At 36.2% G+C, this 16,596-nt stretch overlaps 1 protein-coding gene across 1 annotated transcript; it reads right to left on the reverse strand.

Annotated features, from left to right (window-relative positions):
- Positions 1–2,488: 2,488 nt before the first annotated feature.
- On the reverse strand, positions 2,489–11,206 carry tmem106ba (transmembrane protein 106Ba). The gene is made up of 8 exons (XM_084727598.1): positions 11,074–11,206; positions 8,779–8,989; positions 7,435–7,498; positions 7,132–7,291; positions 5,870–6,010; positions 5,393–5,442; positions 5,258–5,311; positions 2,489–4,130 (listed from the first exon to the last, which is right to left on the reverse strand). The coding sequence occupies exons 2-8, from the start codon at positions 8,975–8,977 to the stop codon at positions 4,010–4,012; spliced, it is 789 nt and encodes a 262-aa protein (XP_084583724.1). The 5' UTR covers positions 8,978–8,989; positions 11,074–11,206; the 3' UTR covers positions 2,489–4,009.
- Between the last annotated feature and the right edge of the window lie 5,390 nt (positions 11,207–16,596).

Below are 16,596 nucleotides of genomic sequence, written 5' to 3' on the forward strand. Positions count from 1 at the left end.
AGCTTTCCGTATGATTCAAATAGCTTCTGCTCTAAAATGTGATAAAAACCCATAAGTCTTAAACTGTTAGCATGTCATAACCCACAATGATAGTTGATTCAAAGTTCTGTATGCTTGCGGTTTGTAAAGTAGTTAGACAGACTGTCCATTTATAAAGTCGCTGGTTAAATTTAAAGGGACAGTTTATCCCAGAATCAAAATACTTTTTCTCTTACCTGTAGTCCAATTTTCCATTTAGATAGTTGTGGTGTTCCAGAGGTTTGTGGTGCTTAAAGCTGCAAACAAATCATGACCCATTTATTCAAGATAATCCACAGACCTTGTTGCGAGCAGTTACCTGTAGGAATTATTTTCCCTCTATGATAGATCTACTGGAACTACTTTCGCCCTGCTGTAAAATCCACAGAACTAAATTCTGTCTACTACAAAGAAAGTAGTTATGTGAAACTGCTCACAACAAGGTCTGTGGATTATCTCTCTGGAAAGAGACATTGCTTTTGAGTTTGTCAAATGTATTTTTGGGGCTTTGAGCACCACAAGCTGAGTGCCATCTAGTTCCATTATATTGCGGAGAGTGCAGACATTAATATAGTTGGTGTCTACTATTGCCTGTCCATAAGAAAGATGCAGTCACTCTGGATAAGTAGCTATAAAATCAGACAATTCAGTTTGTGAACTGAGCTACAGTCATTACTGATTCAAGAGCTGGTTTGTTTAATATTGTTGAATCCAGTCTTGGCTGAGGGCCAAAGATTTGAAACTCCCTGTGATAATCATTTCCCAGACTGCCTGGCCTCCTGAGATAGTCCTACTTTGCAACTTGTCATAGATCTGAACAAATTGTGAACCTTAGATTGAGTGGTGGAGTTTAATTAGTTTAGTATATGGTCACAAAATACATTCACTGTTTATCTGTGTAGAATTTATTTATTTTATTTTAAAATTTTTATTTTTTTATTATTAATTTTATTTATTTATTTATTTTTGATAAAGGAAAAATGTGTCTAACAAATGTCACTTGATGATTTCAACATTTAATAATCACATTTTTTTTATCAGCCCTATATTTAAAGATTACAGTAAAAGATAACTACGAAATATAAAAAACAAACATCACTTGAAATAATCACTGCAATATAATTTCGTTTTGCATATTTCTTAACACATAGCCTGTACAATATATCCTTGATCAAATTAAAAGAACACTGTCATCTCATAGCGTAAGCTTAGACAAAGGGAAAACTGATAGTCCTTACTGTCTGTGTATATGTAGGGGCTTTTTTGGGGGGCTACATATATTCCAGTGAAGCTCTGGTCCAAACCACTGACCTGGATCTGAGAGAGGAAGTGAACTGGTGTTTAAATGAGTGCAACAGATGTGAACATACCATGATACACTGGAGACTTCTTGGGCTTTTAGCTCCAGCAAGGAGCATTTGACAAATAAAATGTTATGTTAAAGCTCAATCTGCATACTTTGTACATGTTAAATGACGTCAGAACGAACAGATAAAGTTTTATTTTGTTTTTTTTACTGGGTGTTTACTGTACTCCACTGGGACCAGTGGATGTTGTGGGTCATTCAGCTGGTCTCATCCATTCAACAGTTTGGCTCAGAATACCTTATCTGGACAAAGCTGGCCACATTGATATTGTTGTCTTTTAACCTCACCATCAATAAACTTGACCTGACCGATAAGTCGAGTGAAGTGATAGAAAGTTAATTAGCAAGTATTTTAATAATTTATAAGTTATTAAATATATTTAGAAAACAAAAATTAACTGGTTTCCACTTCTGAAATATGAACATGGTGGTTCCAACGTGGTTCCTCTGCCTTAACCACAAACTATAACATCAAAAATAAAATTATCTAAATAAAAATCTCCTCCTGCTTCTTGATACCTGGCTAACACACTATGCAATGTGACTTTTATCTGGGAAAATGTAAAAACACATTTTATCTCATTTCCAGGAGAATACAACCTTGTGGCAGTCATTAAAAATTAATATAAAGAAACAGCAGATCTTCTTATGGATGGTCCCGTCTTCTTATGTAAGTCATATAGAGGCATCAGTATTCAATGGACACTGTTAACATAACTAATTAAAAACTGCTTGCAGTTTCTTAAGATAGTCTTTGGTATGAATGAGACTGAACCAATATTTAACGTCCAGATGGTTTTGTACTGACTGTGGATAATACGAATCAACTCTGCTGAAACATTTTTATCACAATAAAACAGTTTAGCACTGATGTTGTTCACACAATTTTGCAGGTTTCACTTTGTGATCTTTTTTGAACATCACTGAAGTGGTGGTGTGTCACTTCATGATCTCATAAATATTTCATTATGTTATTAAATAACAATGAAATAATAGTTTGAGGAACTTAAGCAGAGGTGAGTGATATTGTCATGTGGCAGACCACTCTGCGCCACCCAGTGTGCACAGAGAATATTACAAGCACACCCAAGAAACTGAGAAAACTTTCAAAATTAGTCCTGATTTTATTTTCATCTTCATGCATGAAAAACACAAAACTACTGCAGTAGAGGCAGAAACAGAAAAGTATTTACATCTACACTGTCATTGAATATCAGGAAGGGTTGAATCTGGGGAGACTTGATGAACTAAGATCAACAACTTTGAACTAATAAATAATTTACACTTGGGGCATTTTGGCATTGTGGGTGTTTTCTGTCAGATAAAAGTTGCTCAGTGCTTAACATGACCTGTTTAAAAATGTAGAATATTATCAGAGCATGTGAATACTGGCATTATTCACCTCGGGCAATCATCAAGCAATCCAAAAGGGTACCATGTAATAAAAATGACAAAAAGAAGTCATAATAATTTCAAAACTCAAGAATAACAGTCAACTCATGAGACAAGTTATAGATGCAGAGTGGATTAAAATAGCAAACACATTATTGCGAATGACACCACAGCCCACAAAAATGGGACAACCTCATTAAAGGGGGGAAAAAAGTTGCTCCCACACCAGCAATTACTCTGAATAAAGCATATTTTGAAGCAAGCCAGAAGGAAAGTGCATATTTTACATTTACACATTTCTGTATTTTAAAGCCCACTGTAATGCTTCCACATTTGCTATGAAATTAAAAATATCCCTTTTGCAAAGCTATTTAGCTGTTTTGTAACTTGTGTTATGTAAGTCTTCACAGTAGTCACATTTGCCTTTAAATCACTCCGGAGAATGATAGATAAACATAAGAGAAGACTTTACATTACACTTACTTAAGCTGAAAATAAAGAAATTTAAGCCAAAAGAAAAACATATGACATAAGATAACACATCATTTATATTGCACCATACAATATCAACGATCATTTAAAAAAAAGAGAGGTTGCTGTAGAAGGGAATGACATGAGGGCAGAAATAAGTGGTGAGGAACACCTCAGTGGTTTTCATTCTTGCACCTTTCAGTTGTAATATTTTTCATCGGAAGTGGTTTAGAATAGTTGGGGGGGGGGGGGCAGTTATTTGCAGCATTCGTTTGCACTCATACAACATTCTCATTAATATCTGTAGATAAGGATCAAGGTAAAGTGCATATCTGAAACTACTTCCATTTTCCAGTCATGTAATTGCTGAGGAGGAGTGACAGTGTAAACATGATGGAAATGCCTACTAATAACGTGAATATTAAAATATATCTGTATATTTTGTTGGCACCAGGGTGAAAAATTACTACAAGGCTTGAGGAAAAACCTGCAAACTTCTGGCTGTGGCAGCAGGTAAGTTTATCTGCTTTTACCAACCTGTTTGACAAGTGATGAAAATAACTCTTCTAAACATCACACTTGACCTGCAAAAGGAAGAAAGTGGTTGGAAATTTAAGAATGGATGAGCCATGTGACTGATTAAGAAAAGTTAAGAGCCTGTCCATTATTCCATCGTCACTGAGCAAAGATTCCCTAAAGTCAGCCCAGATATCTCTGTGAGAACCTCAACAGTGTGTGATGCCTGGCCTCTCTTTGCTTTCCTTATTGGTAAACCTGCATATGCCCATGCAAGGAGGTGGTGTTCCCCCCACAGTCCACATACTGGTACATCTCCTGGGAGACCTGCTCCGTGTGGCCAAAGTACGATGTTGTCACCGTCACCCTGGAAAATAACCACAGAGTTAACTACTGTACATCAGACGACAGTGTGACACACACATAGCTCTATTGTTAAATGAATCCTGCAATGGTGTAGACAATCTGGGTGGGAATAGCAGAGGAGAAACTACTCTTTCCTTAACGAGTTTAGATTTGACCTTCAGTAGATAATGAATATTTATCTGGGGCAGAGTTCTTTGGTTGATGTAAATCTTAAGGAGTAGATCACGAGAACCACAGAGGGTGATTGTGAATAACGATCTGAAACAGTAATAGGTTTGCTCACAATAATTATCAGGACCATGAGTCATTATCTTAAAAGGTCAGCAGGCTTATTAACTATGTTATCTTGGTATGTATGTGAGCACAGACAAGAATGTGTTCTCACTGACCAATGATTAGTCATTTAACGAAAAAACTTAATGTTTATGCTATTTTTCAATTCTGTTTGTTATAATAGTGTTATTTTCTGTATCCCTGGTAAAATCAGCTGTTTGCCTCATACACATGTAATATCTAGACACAAACATTTCACCTTTTTCTAATCCATCTTCTCTATTGTTAAATACATCAAACTAAAGCCCGTAACAGACACTCACAGATGGCCTTCAGGGCATTGTGGTCTTGATGTAAAACCACTCAGTTGCAAGAATGAGCTGTATGGTGTTAGCTGCTTTTTTCTTACCCATTTTCACAGAGCTTCAGTCCAAAGTTACTTGGCTAGGAAGCTGTTATTTGGCTTTGACCACAGAGGATTAAGTCAACAAATAAAGATTATTTCTGCCTCAGAGAAATGTTTGCTTTTGCTAAATTTACAATCTGTTTGATTGTCAGCTTTGACGTGTAAATGAGCAAAGCATCCAAAGGCCCAAGTATCCCCTATTAGTCTGAGCAGTACTGCAGAGCAGAAGGCTGCGTTGTTTCTAGGCAGCTCTTCAGTATGTGTGGGTGGAACGATGGCAGTGTGGAGGAGAGAGTTGTTGAGATTTAGGTTAATGTATGAAAGGATAGAAATCATGATAAATAATGACAGCATATCACATACAGTATGATTATATGTAAGGAAAAATATTACAATGTAGAATATAAATAAAGAAACATGGTAAGTGTTGTACATCAAACCATACTTACTGCATCATGACCACTATGTTGTGAACTTTAATGGTCGACAAGGTGCAGTAGTCACTGTAAAAAAGAAGTGATTTATGATTTAAAATGATCCAAGTCTAAACAGTACATTTTTATTACTTGTAGAAAGATACTTACAACATATAGCTCATCTCATCAGCAATAGTGGTGGGAACTGTGTAGTCAATCTGCAATAAACACAATTTATACAATATATTAGCTAATCATAGTATAAAACTAGTGTAATTTGGTCCAATAGTGAGCAGTGGTACTAAGATTTGTAATGTCACAAGACCTAGTGACAAAGAGGCTTTAATAGTGCTTAAAATATTTGTGTGAAGTCTAGATTTTTGAAGAAACATAACTGATATTATTTTAGAGCAGTCACATGAGAAATCTGTGAGTAAGTTGGACAAGGTTCCTTGCTATTGTGTCTATGGGGGTGACAATTAAGTAAGCTGTACAAGTTACAGTCAGAACGAAAGTGAAGTTTCTGTAACCTAAAATAATGATTTTCTTATCAGTCATGATTTTGTGACTAGGCAGAACACTTTGAGTGTAGTTTTTCTTTCACTGTCCTTCACTATTTGTCCAGTGAAATGTATTTCAACCTACCTGCCGTTCATCCAGTGGTATGATCACTGAGCTGTTGTTTAACTTGGCTTTGCCTATCACCGTCTTGGAGAACTGCACTTGGGCTGTGATGTTGGTCACAGATACGGCGTAGTAGTTATTATTGGTGATGTTCAGAGTGCTCTGAATGAAAGAAGATAAAGGTGTGAGATGCTGGTGCTTGGTGCCAAGGCCTCAACACTAACATTTAAGGAAAAAACGTTGTTATTATTGATTTAAAAATGTATATCATTTTAAATCTGCAGTAGCTGATTTTTTGCCCACTTTGGGCAATTCAAACAAGCTGTAAACACACACTGACATATTAGCACCTATCAAGAAGCAAACAGTTCACATCAAGTACAAATGGAGCAACATTAGCATTCATCTGGTGTTTCGATATTGACTCTCCTTATAGCTCTGTTTTTGGTCTTCACCAACCCCTGAGGGAAATATCTGACTCTGTTGCTGCCAAATTCTTCACAGTATTCACCAGGTAGTTGCTAACTTGGTCTGTACGCTGTGCTGTGTTTGAACTGTACTCTGCAGAGCCTTTAGCTGAGAATAGCTGCCTGCTGTAGCTGAAAACCGCACTGATGAGAGCAGTGAGACTGACCCAAACAGCAGAGTTGCAGGGCAGAAAATGAACACAATGAGCTGAGCTCATTAGAGTAGAGCTACGGAGAACAAGTCAAGTCAAGTGATAATTATCTTTGTATTAGTAACTATGAGCAGCACAAACGTTATGTCATGTGAGACACTGTTGATGTAAAAATATTGATTACAGCCTCTTTAATGCTTGGTCAAAAAGTTAACACAAGCCACATTATTAGTTTCTCCTACAGGGTATTATCACAGTTTCATTTTAAGTAAGGAGGGTACAGCTACATATCCTGACATGTCACATGGTTTGTTATACAGAACTAGGAAGTCATCTTGAGAAACTGTTTGGAAAAGGACACATACTATGAAAACACACTTGGCAGATGATTAGATAAACCATCTGTCTATCACACCTAATACGGGCTAACTTCAACCAATCGGATCAGTGCTTCCAGGGATACTTCTTGCGGTTGTCACACCTGAAACCACACACGTAGCTGCTGGTTGTCCCTCCCAGGACACTGATTGACTGAACCACTTATGGTGTTGACACAAATGGATATAATGGATAAGTCTGGCAAAATGGATTCTCACATGAGCTCATGATTTCATGATCTTGTGAATCCCGCTGCCTCACAAAGTAAATGGCTACACAATCTTACTGTAATGTTGAGATAGACGATTCGTTTGTCCAGGTCATAGGCGACGTAGGCAGACTTCACTCCCACATAGGAGACATCAATAGAGCGAGGGAATAAGAAGAAAACAGCCAGGCCAGATAGCAGCAGGCAGAGTGCCACTGATATTGTGACATACAGTTTTCTAGGGGAGAAAAGAGAAGTAAGACCCTGAAACCAGCTGAAGACTTCAAAGTCTGTCATGCTACTGTGTATGTTCATTGAGTTTCATCATGCAGACAGCTAACTCAGTTAATCTTTAAAAAGAGCTCAGTGCTGCAGACTTACGTCCTACTCGGCCTCAGCCTTTGGTCGCTGTATGGAATCAGAGCCACAAGCTGATTCTCTTGGCCTGTGGAATAATTCAAAGAAAAATAAAGCTGTCATTTTACTGTTGCATTGAGTAAGGACTATGTTTTAAGGTTTGCACTATGCAATACCACAGTACAACTCCTGAGAAGAATATCTCAAACTTTTTTCCTATTTAAAATGATAATTTCATTGATGATTAAAGCCATGGAAAGTTTGATAAATTAGTTCCTTAGCTATTATTAGATGTATGGCAATCTTGATCAGATTCCTGCTTTGTAACACTAATACAGTGGCGGGAAGAAAATAAATTGTTTGAATTGTGTGATGTGTAAAAAGTGGCAATTATTATACAAACTGCAGGAATTTCATAGACTCAATCTTTCATGAAACATCCTGACAGAATCCTGACATGTTCTGGTGTAGAGATCAGTGAAAATGGAAATGGTTATTTGATTGTGATGTCTTTGAGTTAGCAAACTTGTTCTCTTAAGCTGGAAAATTAGGCAATATGGCCTATTTATTTAGTCCCTCTTCCTGATTTTTCTTGTGTTATTTATTTGCTACATCTGTGATCTATAAATGTTGTTGTAGACATAAATGCCGGATTAATTCTACTTTTGTAATTGTGTATTTTGGCCTCCTGAATCTGGTTCATATTAACTCTGGTTTTCTTATAAGTGTATTTAAGACAGACATATTTGATTACATGAACTAAAGAAGCATTTTATCAACTGTCCTTGCAATATGTAAGATTTTTTACTGTAAATATTAATAGGAATGTGCAATATTGATTATTTTGGCTGATGGTGAAAGACAATACCAATATATCTGCTGTCCATTTTGAACACAAAAAACCTCAACACAGACATACTCATATCACAAGCACAAAATTAAAGTGTCATCTTATTGGCCTGTCATATTGGCAGAAATGCTCATTTCGGGCCCATATGATATTTCATTTTAAAGCTTTTATCGGCTGCTATCAGTGATGTGCCAGTATTATTGTACATCCACGCAAATTAACTTTACTTCAAGTCAGACTGAAATAGATTTTCACAGGCACTGTTTCCCCTTTGTGGTTGCCCTTTTTGCCACAAGAAATTTATGGTAGAGAGGCTTGCACAATTGTATATTCAAACTACCTACCAATGGATGATTTTTTCATAACTTGAATTGATTGTTGCTTATTTTGTAAAAAATGTTTAATCCCAATGCCAAATAATTTTATTTGAAAATACATTTTCAGGGGCTGTAAGGACACTCAACTTCATTAATTTATTTACACCGATAATCTTTATTGAGTAATGTTGAAAGTTTTACCTCGTGGGATTCTCCCAGTGCCCTGACATGTGGGGCATGTGACACTGTCCCGTCCAGTGAACTCCACGTAAGGGAACTGAGACACATCTCCATGCTTTCCATCTTCCTCCGTTTGACTGTCTCTGTATTCGCCATTTGCCGTTAATGCGTCCTGACTCTCGTCTTTGTGCTTCACCAAGTGTGACTGGGACTTGCCCATGGCTGCAGCTGTCTGTACACAACACAAAAGATAGCATGAGGAGAGAGGAACTGCCATATACGAAGGTGCAGCAGGATGTGCTGACTAACCACATGCCACACAGCCGCCTGAATGTGAAATTGGACCTGGACAGATTCCAAGAACTTCCCAGGAGAATAAATTTCATCTGGTACATTGTCCATGATGAAAAATCTCTTGTAATCGAGTAAGACTAGAGTGTGACATTTAATGTTTTTTTTTTCATTCTATATGCTATCACCAATATTTATTGATTCATATTATTTATATTTATACGCTCTCCAAGATGTATAAGTTAACAACTTTGTTGTAATACTGTTGCAATATCCTTGTAATGATCCAGTGATTCCAATGATCATAGCATTACTGTGTTTAAGGTTCACATTCTGCATGTTTTCCAGGGCTGCTGCCTAATAATTTAGCTGACCGGTTGGTCATTAAGGCCTTAAATTGTTCAGTAATGTGGAAATTATTTGGTTACAAAAGATCAGGGAGGAAAGGAAAAGAAGGGAATACAACAAACTAATTTCACCTTGTTAAACAGAAGCACCCAGTTAAATAAGACGAGAAATAAGCTTTTAAACAAAATCATTTTCAGTATTTAGTCATATTATCAAGAATATCATTATTGGAGAACATCCTGAAATAATGTGAAATTATTTTAGAGCCATATCACCCACCATTACAGTACACATCAACAGTTTTGATGTGCTTGTACTTAACTTGAGTATTTCCATTTAGTTTATTTTTTCCACTACATTTCAGAGGAGGCTTTCTTCACTGTGGCACTGCAATTTGTATTTAAAGCTAAAGCATTGAACTTTACATACATAATATAACATCAAAAGTCAAAAAGAATCTCCTCCTCCTCCTTCCTTTTAACTGGCTCACATGCTACTCACTGCAACTTTGTCTGAGAAAATGTAAACAGACTTGTTTCATCTGATTTGACAGAATTTAGCACCATTTAGACCATGGTTAATCACTAATAATTGTGAAGTAAATTATTGTAATGTGTCATTTTCAGTTTTGTAGTGAAGGAAGTATTCAGATCCCTTGTTTGATTAAAATTAGCAATGTCATGCCTGAAATTCACTATTATAAGTAAAAGTCCTGCATTGAAAATATTACTTAAGTACAAATATTCAAGTATTATCTGTAGAATATACTGAAAGTATCAAAAGTAAAAGCACTTAAAATGCTCAAAAATGATCCCAGAGTTTTGTACTAGTAATTATTGTGTTATTATATTATTATTACTGGTACATTTATATTATTAATATTTTAATGTTGTAGTTGGTCAAGATGGAGCTGATTTGAACGATTTTATTTACTGTTGGGTCATTAAATATATATTATGTACAAAACATATGATTAACTTATATAACATGATCATGTTTTATAAGTTAATCATTTGTTTTGTACCAATATTCTTAGTCCACAGTATGTAGTGCATTACATGTACATCGTAGCAGAAAATGGAAATATTCAAGTAAAGTACAAGTTCCTCAAAATGTTACTTTAGTGCAATACTTGAGAAACTTCATCTCTGTTGTAAAGTAGGTCCATCCTGTTTGTCACAGTTGATGTTTGTGATAATAGTCAGCTAACTGTATCACAGGCCACAGCTACTGTTGTTGATCCATGCTAACGTTACAGTGTGTGAGCACAGACCAACGGCATGAACACAAATAATGAGATGCCACAGACAAACCGCAGGCTGTTGCTCAGAGACAGAGCTCAGGATGGCTGCTGTGTTCCTACATAGGTTTTGAACACGGCCCAGGCCGCCATGCTGCTAAGGCTCAGCCAGGAACACAACGTACCGGCTGGTGAAAGACTGTTATAACGCCTCCATTCCGACTGCCAAAACGATATTTAGTGTTCACTTTATCATGTAGAGACGATAATCATAACAATATTTCATGCCGTGATGATTCGTACATTTAATTTACACATCGCACGAATCAACGCTCCGTAGAACAGTATGCACCGCACAGCTACGTCACCAGAACCGATAAATAATCCACAGGCAGTATGAGACATTATGAATGTTTTTCCGTTAGCCATCGTCTTACCTGTTTTATGTATTATTATGACTCGTTTGCCATCCGTTGCACCGTCGTTGTTTTGTTGTGGTTCGCACGCCAGTGAAGAATGGAGCCGCCGGACACGCCCCCTTCTCTTCTCATTGGACAGACTCATGCTGGGGGATATATCGGTTTCCACCGTGTGGACCAAAACAACACAGGTGGACGTTTACTTTACTGTCACAATGAGACGAGATCACACCAATATATTAGACTATAATCTACTAACACACCATAATTAATATAGAAATACCAGTGGTGGAAGAAGTAGGTTACATAGATCTTCTTCTGAAGTAAACTTAGCAATATCTCTACAACCCTACCAACAACAAGTATTTGTTTTAAAGCAAAAGCACTATACCCACACAATATTACTTAAAAAAAATAAAATAAAAAAACATTTAAAATGTAGCATACAAAGAGGCAAAGATAAAAGTAGCCTACTTGTTAGGCAGAGTGACCTCCTTTAGAGTTTTATACAAGCACAGCACTATATATATTATTAGGTTATTATTACTGATGTATTATCATTTCTTAAACATTTTAATATTGTAGGTGGTGACAGTGAGGCCAATTTTTGATACTGTGATATAATTTTATACATTGAATCTGTAAATTTACAAATTTCTGCCTTAAAGCTACTACAAGGAGCTTTCGTGTTTTGTTGATTTTGGAGGCTTCTAAAGACAGTTTCCACTGCAACCACAAAGTATTACATCAAAAAAGAAATGTATGTAAAATAAAATTTCTCCTGCTTCTTTTAACTGGGTTACATGTGACTTTCTATAACTGCCTGGAAAAATGTAAACACAGGCTTGTTTCATTCTGATTTCACAGAGAATCTGACATGGTGGCAGACATCAAGAATAAGTGCATGGAAAGAGCCGATCTGTTCACGGATGCTCTTTTTAACTAATGTAGGTCATATAATTTTATCAGTATTAAATGGACTGTTTCATAACCAGTTAAAAACTCATTGTAGTAGCTTAAAGTATTTGAGTAACTGTAGTTAGTTACATTATACCACTGATTATCATGCAGGTATATGTATATCACATTATTATTATTGCTGATGCATTATCATTTAATCATCATTTTAATATTGTAAGTGATCTCAGTGAGGCAAATACTTTATATATCAATTGATAGTTAAATATGCACCATATTTTTATTACTTTATTTTTCTCTGAAATGCAGTGAGGTGGGAGTATAAAGAAGAACAAACTGTAAGTATTCAAGTACTTAATGTAAGTGTAGTAAGTACCAAACAAAAACCCTCAATGTACGTGACTACTTTACCTCTTAGAAATACTATTAACAGCATATGTATGTGTACAAAATGGGAAAAAAAGATTCAAAAAAGGTCTCTATAAAATCACAATGTGTTCCACACACACACACTGTAAATGAATGGAGATGTATCATAGGAGAGTTATGTTGAACACAAAGTACCATAAAATGAAATTAGGTCAGTTTAAATGCTCTGTTATGTATCACAGGCCCACTGACACAGACCTGCCAACAGGAATGTTGTACAATCATGTAGCTGTTGGGAAATCAGTCTGCCTTAACTGAGATCATCATCACTAAAAACAAGAAAAAAAAAAAAAAAAAAAGAAAGAAATAAAGAACATTTCAACTGTTATCACATAAAGTAGGTCAGGGGTGTCAAACTGGACCATATCAGCATCATGGTTGCCCTCAAATGGCCAGTTTCAAATGTAAATCTATATAAATATATATATTTGTTATTATATTACATAAGTACATATGATTGTGGGTGTATTTAATAGTAACTTAATAATTAATAACTAGGTCTAAAAGCAGAAGTCAAGAGAAAATGGCAAGCAGATATCAAGTGTATAACCATTATACAAGTTATCAAATAAAAAGAAATACATAAAGAAGTATAAGTAATCAAGTCAAAATAACAATAAGGGCTGTTCCTGTTTGTGTAGCCTATAAGCAAGGTTTCAAATTCAAAATGTATATTTCCCTAAAAATGAAATAACAGAAACTTTACAATAGTGGTCAGGTTCTGGTTCAGGTCACTCAGACATGATGTGGACAAAGTGGGATGTGAGAGTAAACACCGTACGTCTTTAACATTAATAACGCAGCATTTTCTTGTACAGTGTGTTTGCAAAGGCATTTTTTCTCTTGGTGTTTTTGTTTGTTTACTAGAAAATAGTAACAACTAACCTTAAGTGATGTCCAGATACCAAGATTGAGAAACTGTCAGAGATAAATATATAATATATGTGTATATATATATATATATATATATATATATATATATATATATATATATGTATATTACTTTTGTAATGACATCAAAACCAAATGTTTATCTCTATTCAATCAGTTAACTAATTCAATTCCTTAGCAACAAGGATTTTCATTGTAAATCAGACAAAACATGATGGATGGTTGATGAGTACACAGTCTAAAATTATCTTCATCCTCAGACTTAGTGGCATCACAGTCGGTGTTTGGAAACATTGTCCTGCATGAGGTCAACCAGACAGTATCTTTGGATGTTGGACAGCTGCAGTTCCTGGAAAATCCTGTCATCTGACTGAAACATTTTGAAGAAGTTCCCAGTGAGAGCAGGTTTTGACACAAACACACCATTGTCGTTCTCCATCGGCCAGAATTTGCCACATTATTACATTAAGCAACTGATAACAGAGATATCTCAGTAAAACCTGCTTCTTAGGATACTGAAAAACAGAAGGCAAGAGGCTTGATAATGGATAGAAACACCCAGACTCAGTTTCAGGAAACAGAACATTTTGGTATTTATAGTTAGCATTTAATACTGGCAATTGTTTTGTTTTGACTTTACCGTCCATATTAGGGTTGATACCAAAATTTTAAACATTGATGCAATACAGATATAAAAATTATACTACCTGTTTCGATACAGTGGCAAAAAAAGACATCTTGACACACAAAATAGGATTTTTTTTCCCTCTTTTTTTAATCAACATCTTTCATGCAGTACTGGTACAGAAAAATTTATTCAGCACTGTCTGATTCTGCTGTGCTGCAAGCCACATTTCAGACAGGATAGTAAAGACTGAACTGAACTAAGGTCTTGAATGAGTACTTAGATCTTTTTTAATAGCACCATAATTAATGGATATTGTATGGTTTTAAACATGTGGTATTGAAAAGTATTGATACTTTTGACAATCGTAGGCCATATGTGTGAGGTATAGGGTATTGTTCTCATATGACTCACTTATCGCAACTAAAATATTAACTGCATTTGCAAGATGTTAGGAACATTAAACATCTTCATCAAATTTGGCAAATGTGTTGGTAGATACATTGGGAAGAAATCTGGATATTGTGGTATCACAAACTTGCCCCCTGGTGGGCGTGGCAGACATTTTTCAAAATGGCCACCAGCAGTTGGTCAGTACATCCCATTCCATTGGACCCACATGCAATAACAGACATAATGTAGAGCCTAATGTCCCTGAGACCCTAGGGATACTCAGATTACTCGTCATAAGCATCTGAATCCTGTTACGAGCTGATCTCTTGTGGCTGCAGAAAGTGCTGCCGGTGCAAGACGGCTTCACTTCCAGCAAATGTGCCTTGTATTGCTAGAGATGAATCCAGTTATCACTATACCATGTAGAGACTCACTATTTTGTTGCATTTTCTTTAATTTAGTATCACCTTACATTGTTATAAAATGCATTTTTTGCTTTTTAATTGTATGTGAATAATATTTATGGTGCTGAAAACAGAAACAGTAGTATGTGGGTGGCCAAAGTGTTATATGGCAGTAACCATGGGCAGTCATTGTGGAAAATGACTTCCATGGTCACCAGAATGTCAATCTGCAGTTTCCCAATGTCTAGATTCTTCTAAATACATTAGACCAAATACGTGCCAAATTTGGTGCTTTATTACCACCTGAACAATAGGTTAGCCATACAGCATCATAATTGTAGCTACATTACTTCCATGCTTCTATAAATAAAAAAAAACAATGTTTGTTTGATATCCACCATCAAAATAATACTGAGAACTGATTTTACTGATTCACTGCATTATATAGAACTTAGAAAATTATAAAGACATGACCGATTCTTTCATAAATGTCCATAGAATTGTGTATGATTTTATTTGGTTCTCAGGGGATAGCTAGGATCTAGCTTATGTCTGTTATTGCATGTGAGTCTGATGGAATAGTAACATTTGACCAACCACTGGCAGCCATTTTACGCTCAATATTGTTCAGGCCCAATATCCAGATTTGTTCTTAATGTATCAATCTACAAATTTGCCAAATTTTGTGCTTTTATCAAAAAATGGACCAATTCACCATCTATGCTGTCTCACCATATTCAAGATAATTTGAATTAGAAATTACTCAAGTAAACTGAACTATAAACACGTGTTTAGATAATATGTTGAATAACCACTTGATTATGTAAAATTGAAACACAACTAAGATTATATACAAGTTCCTACTGTAACCTTGTTTCAAATTCAATTATGTGTTAATGAATTAAGTATTTAGTTAACATCCATTTTTAAAACATCTTGAAACATCTCAGCTCACTTTTAGGGGTGGGGGAAATTTCCGATTCTTAGATGCATCGCGATTCGGACATGGACGAATCTGAATCGATTCACAAACGTCCAAATTTCGATTATTTAAATCTGTTAATTAAAGTGATACAGAAGCTTCTAAATAATGTGGAACTAAGAAGCGCGGTACGCGTCATCGCCGGGACACTTTGGGACGCGCACCTGGAGCGACACGCGCACAGCGGAAAACAAACATGGCCGACCGGCAGCCACCTCGCCATGAGGTCCGAACAGCTCCTTCTAATTTAAAAGCAGCCGCGTGGAAACACTTCGGCTTCTACAACGTCGACGGCGGAAGCGAACTGGACAAGAGCCACGTTATATGTAAGCTGTGTCGAGCTAAAATAAAATACTTTGGCAACACAACAAACATGAGAAGCCGTAACTCGATTCCACCCGACGGAGGAGTCGGGGAGACGGCAGGCTGCTGTTGCTGCGGCTACTAGTGGCTACTGTTGGTACTTTCCAGTTTGCACATATTTCCAATAGTTTAATAAAATAAAATCGAAATGAATTCTTATTACAAATGCGCTGTTTTTAAAAATTGCAAGTGACGAATGCTTATTCAGTGAGACAAAAAGAAATGTGTTTGTGAAAAAGTGCATCAATATACATAAAGATGCATCAATAATCGTTTTATAATCGAATCGTAGCCCCTGAATCGTAATCGTAATCGAATCGGCAGGTGCCCAAAGATTCCCACCCCTACTCACTTTCTACCCAGAATATAGTGTTTCTTCAAACTCTTTCTTCAACAATTTGTGTGGTTGTACTTGGTCACTGACAGTGTCTGGGTGTACTTTCCATCAGCCAGATGATGGCAGTGTGCTGCCATGTGTGAATGTATGACTCAGCAGCACTGTGGCAGTGGATCCTCTTGTCAACAACAACATGGTC

Source organism: Lutjanus erythropterus, chromosome 9 (genome assembly GCF_056507025.1).
Source record: "Lutjanus erythropterus isolate fLutEry1 chromosome 9, fLutEry1.hap2, whole genome shotgun sequence".
Taxonomy (NCBI): domain Eukaryota; kingdom Metazoa; phylum Chordata; class Actinopteri; order Lutjaniformes; family Lutjanidae; genus Lutjanus; species Lutjanus erythropterus.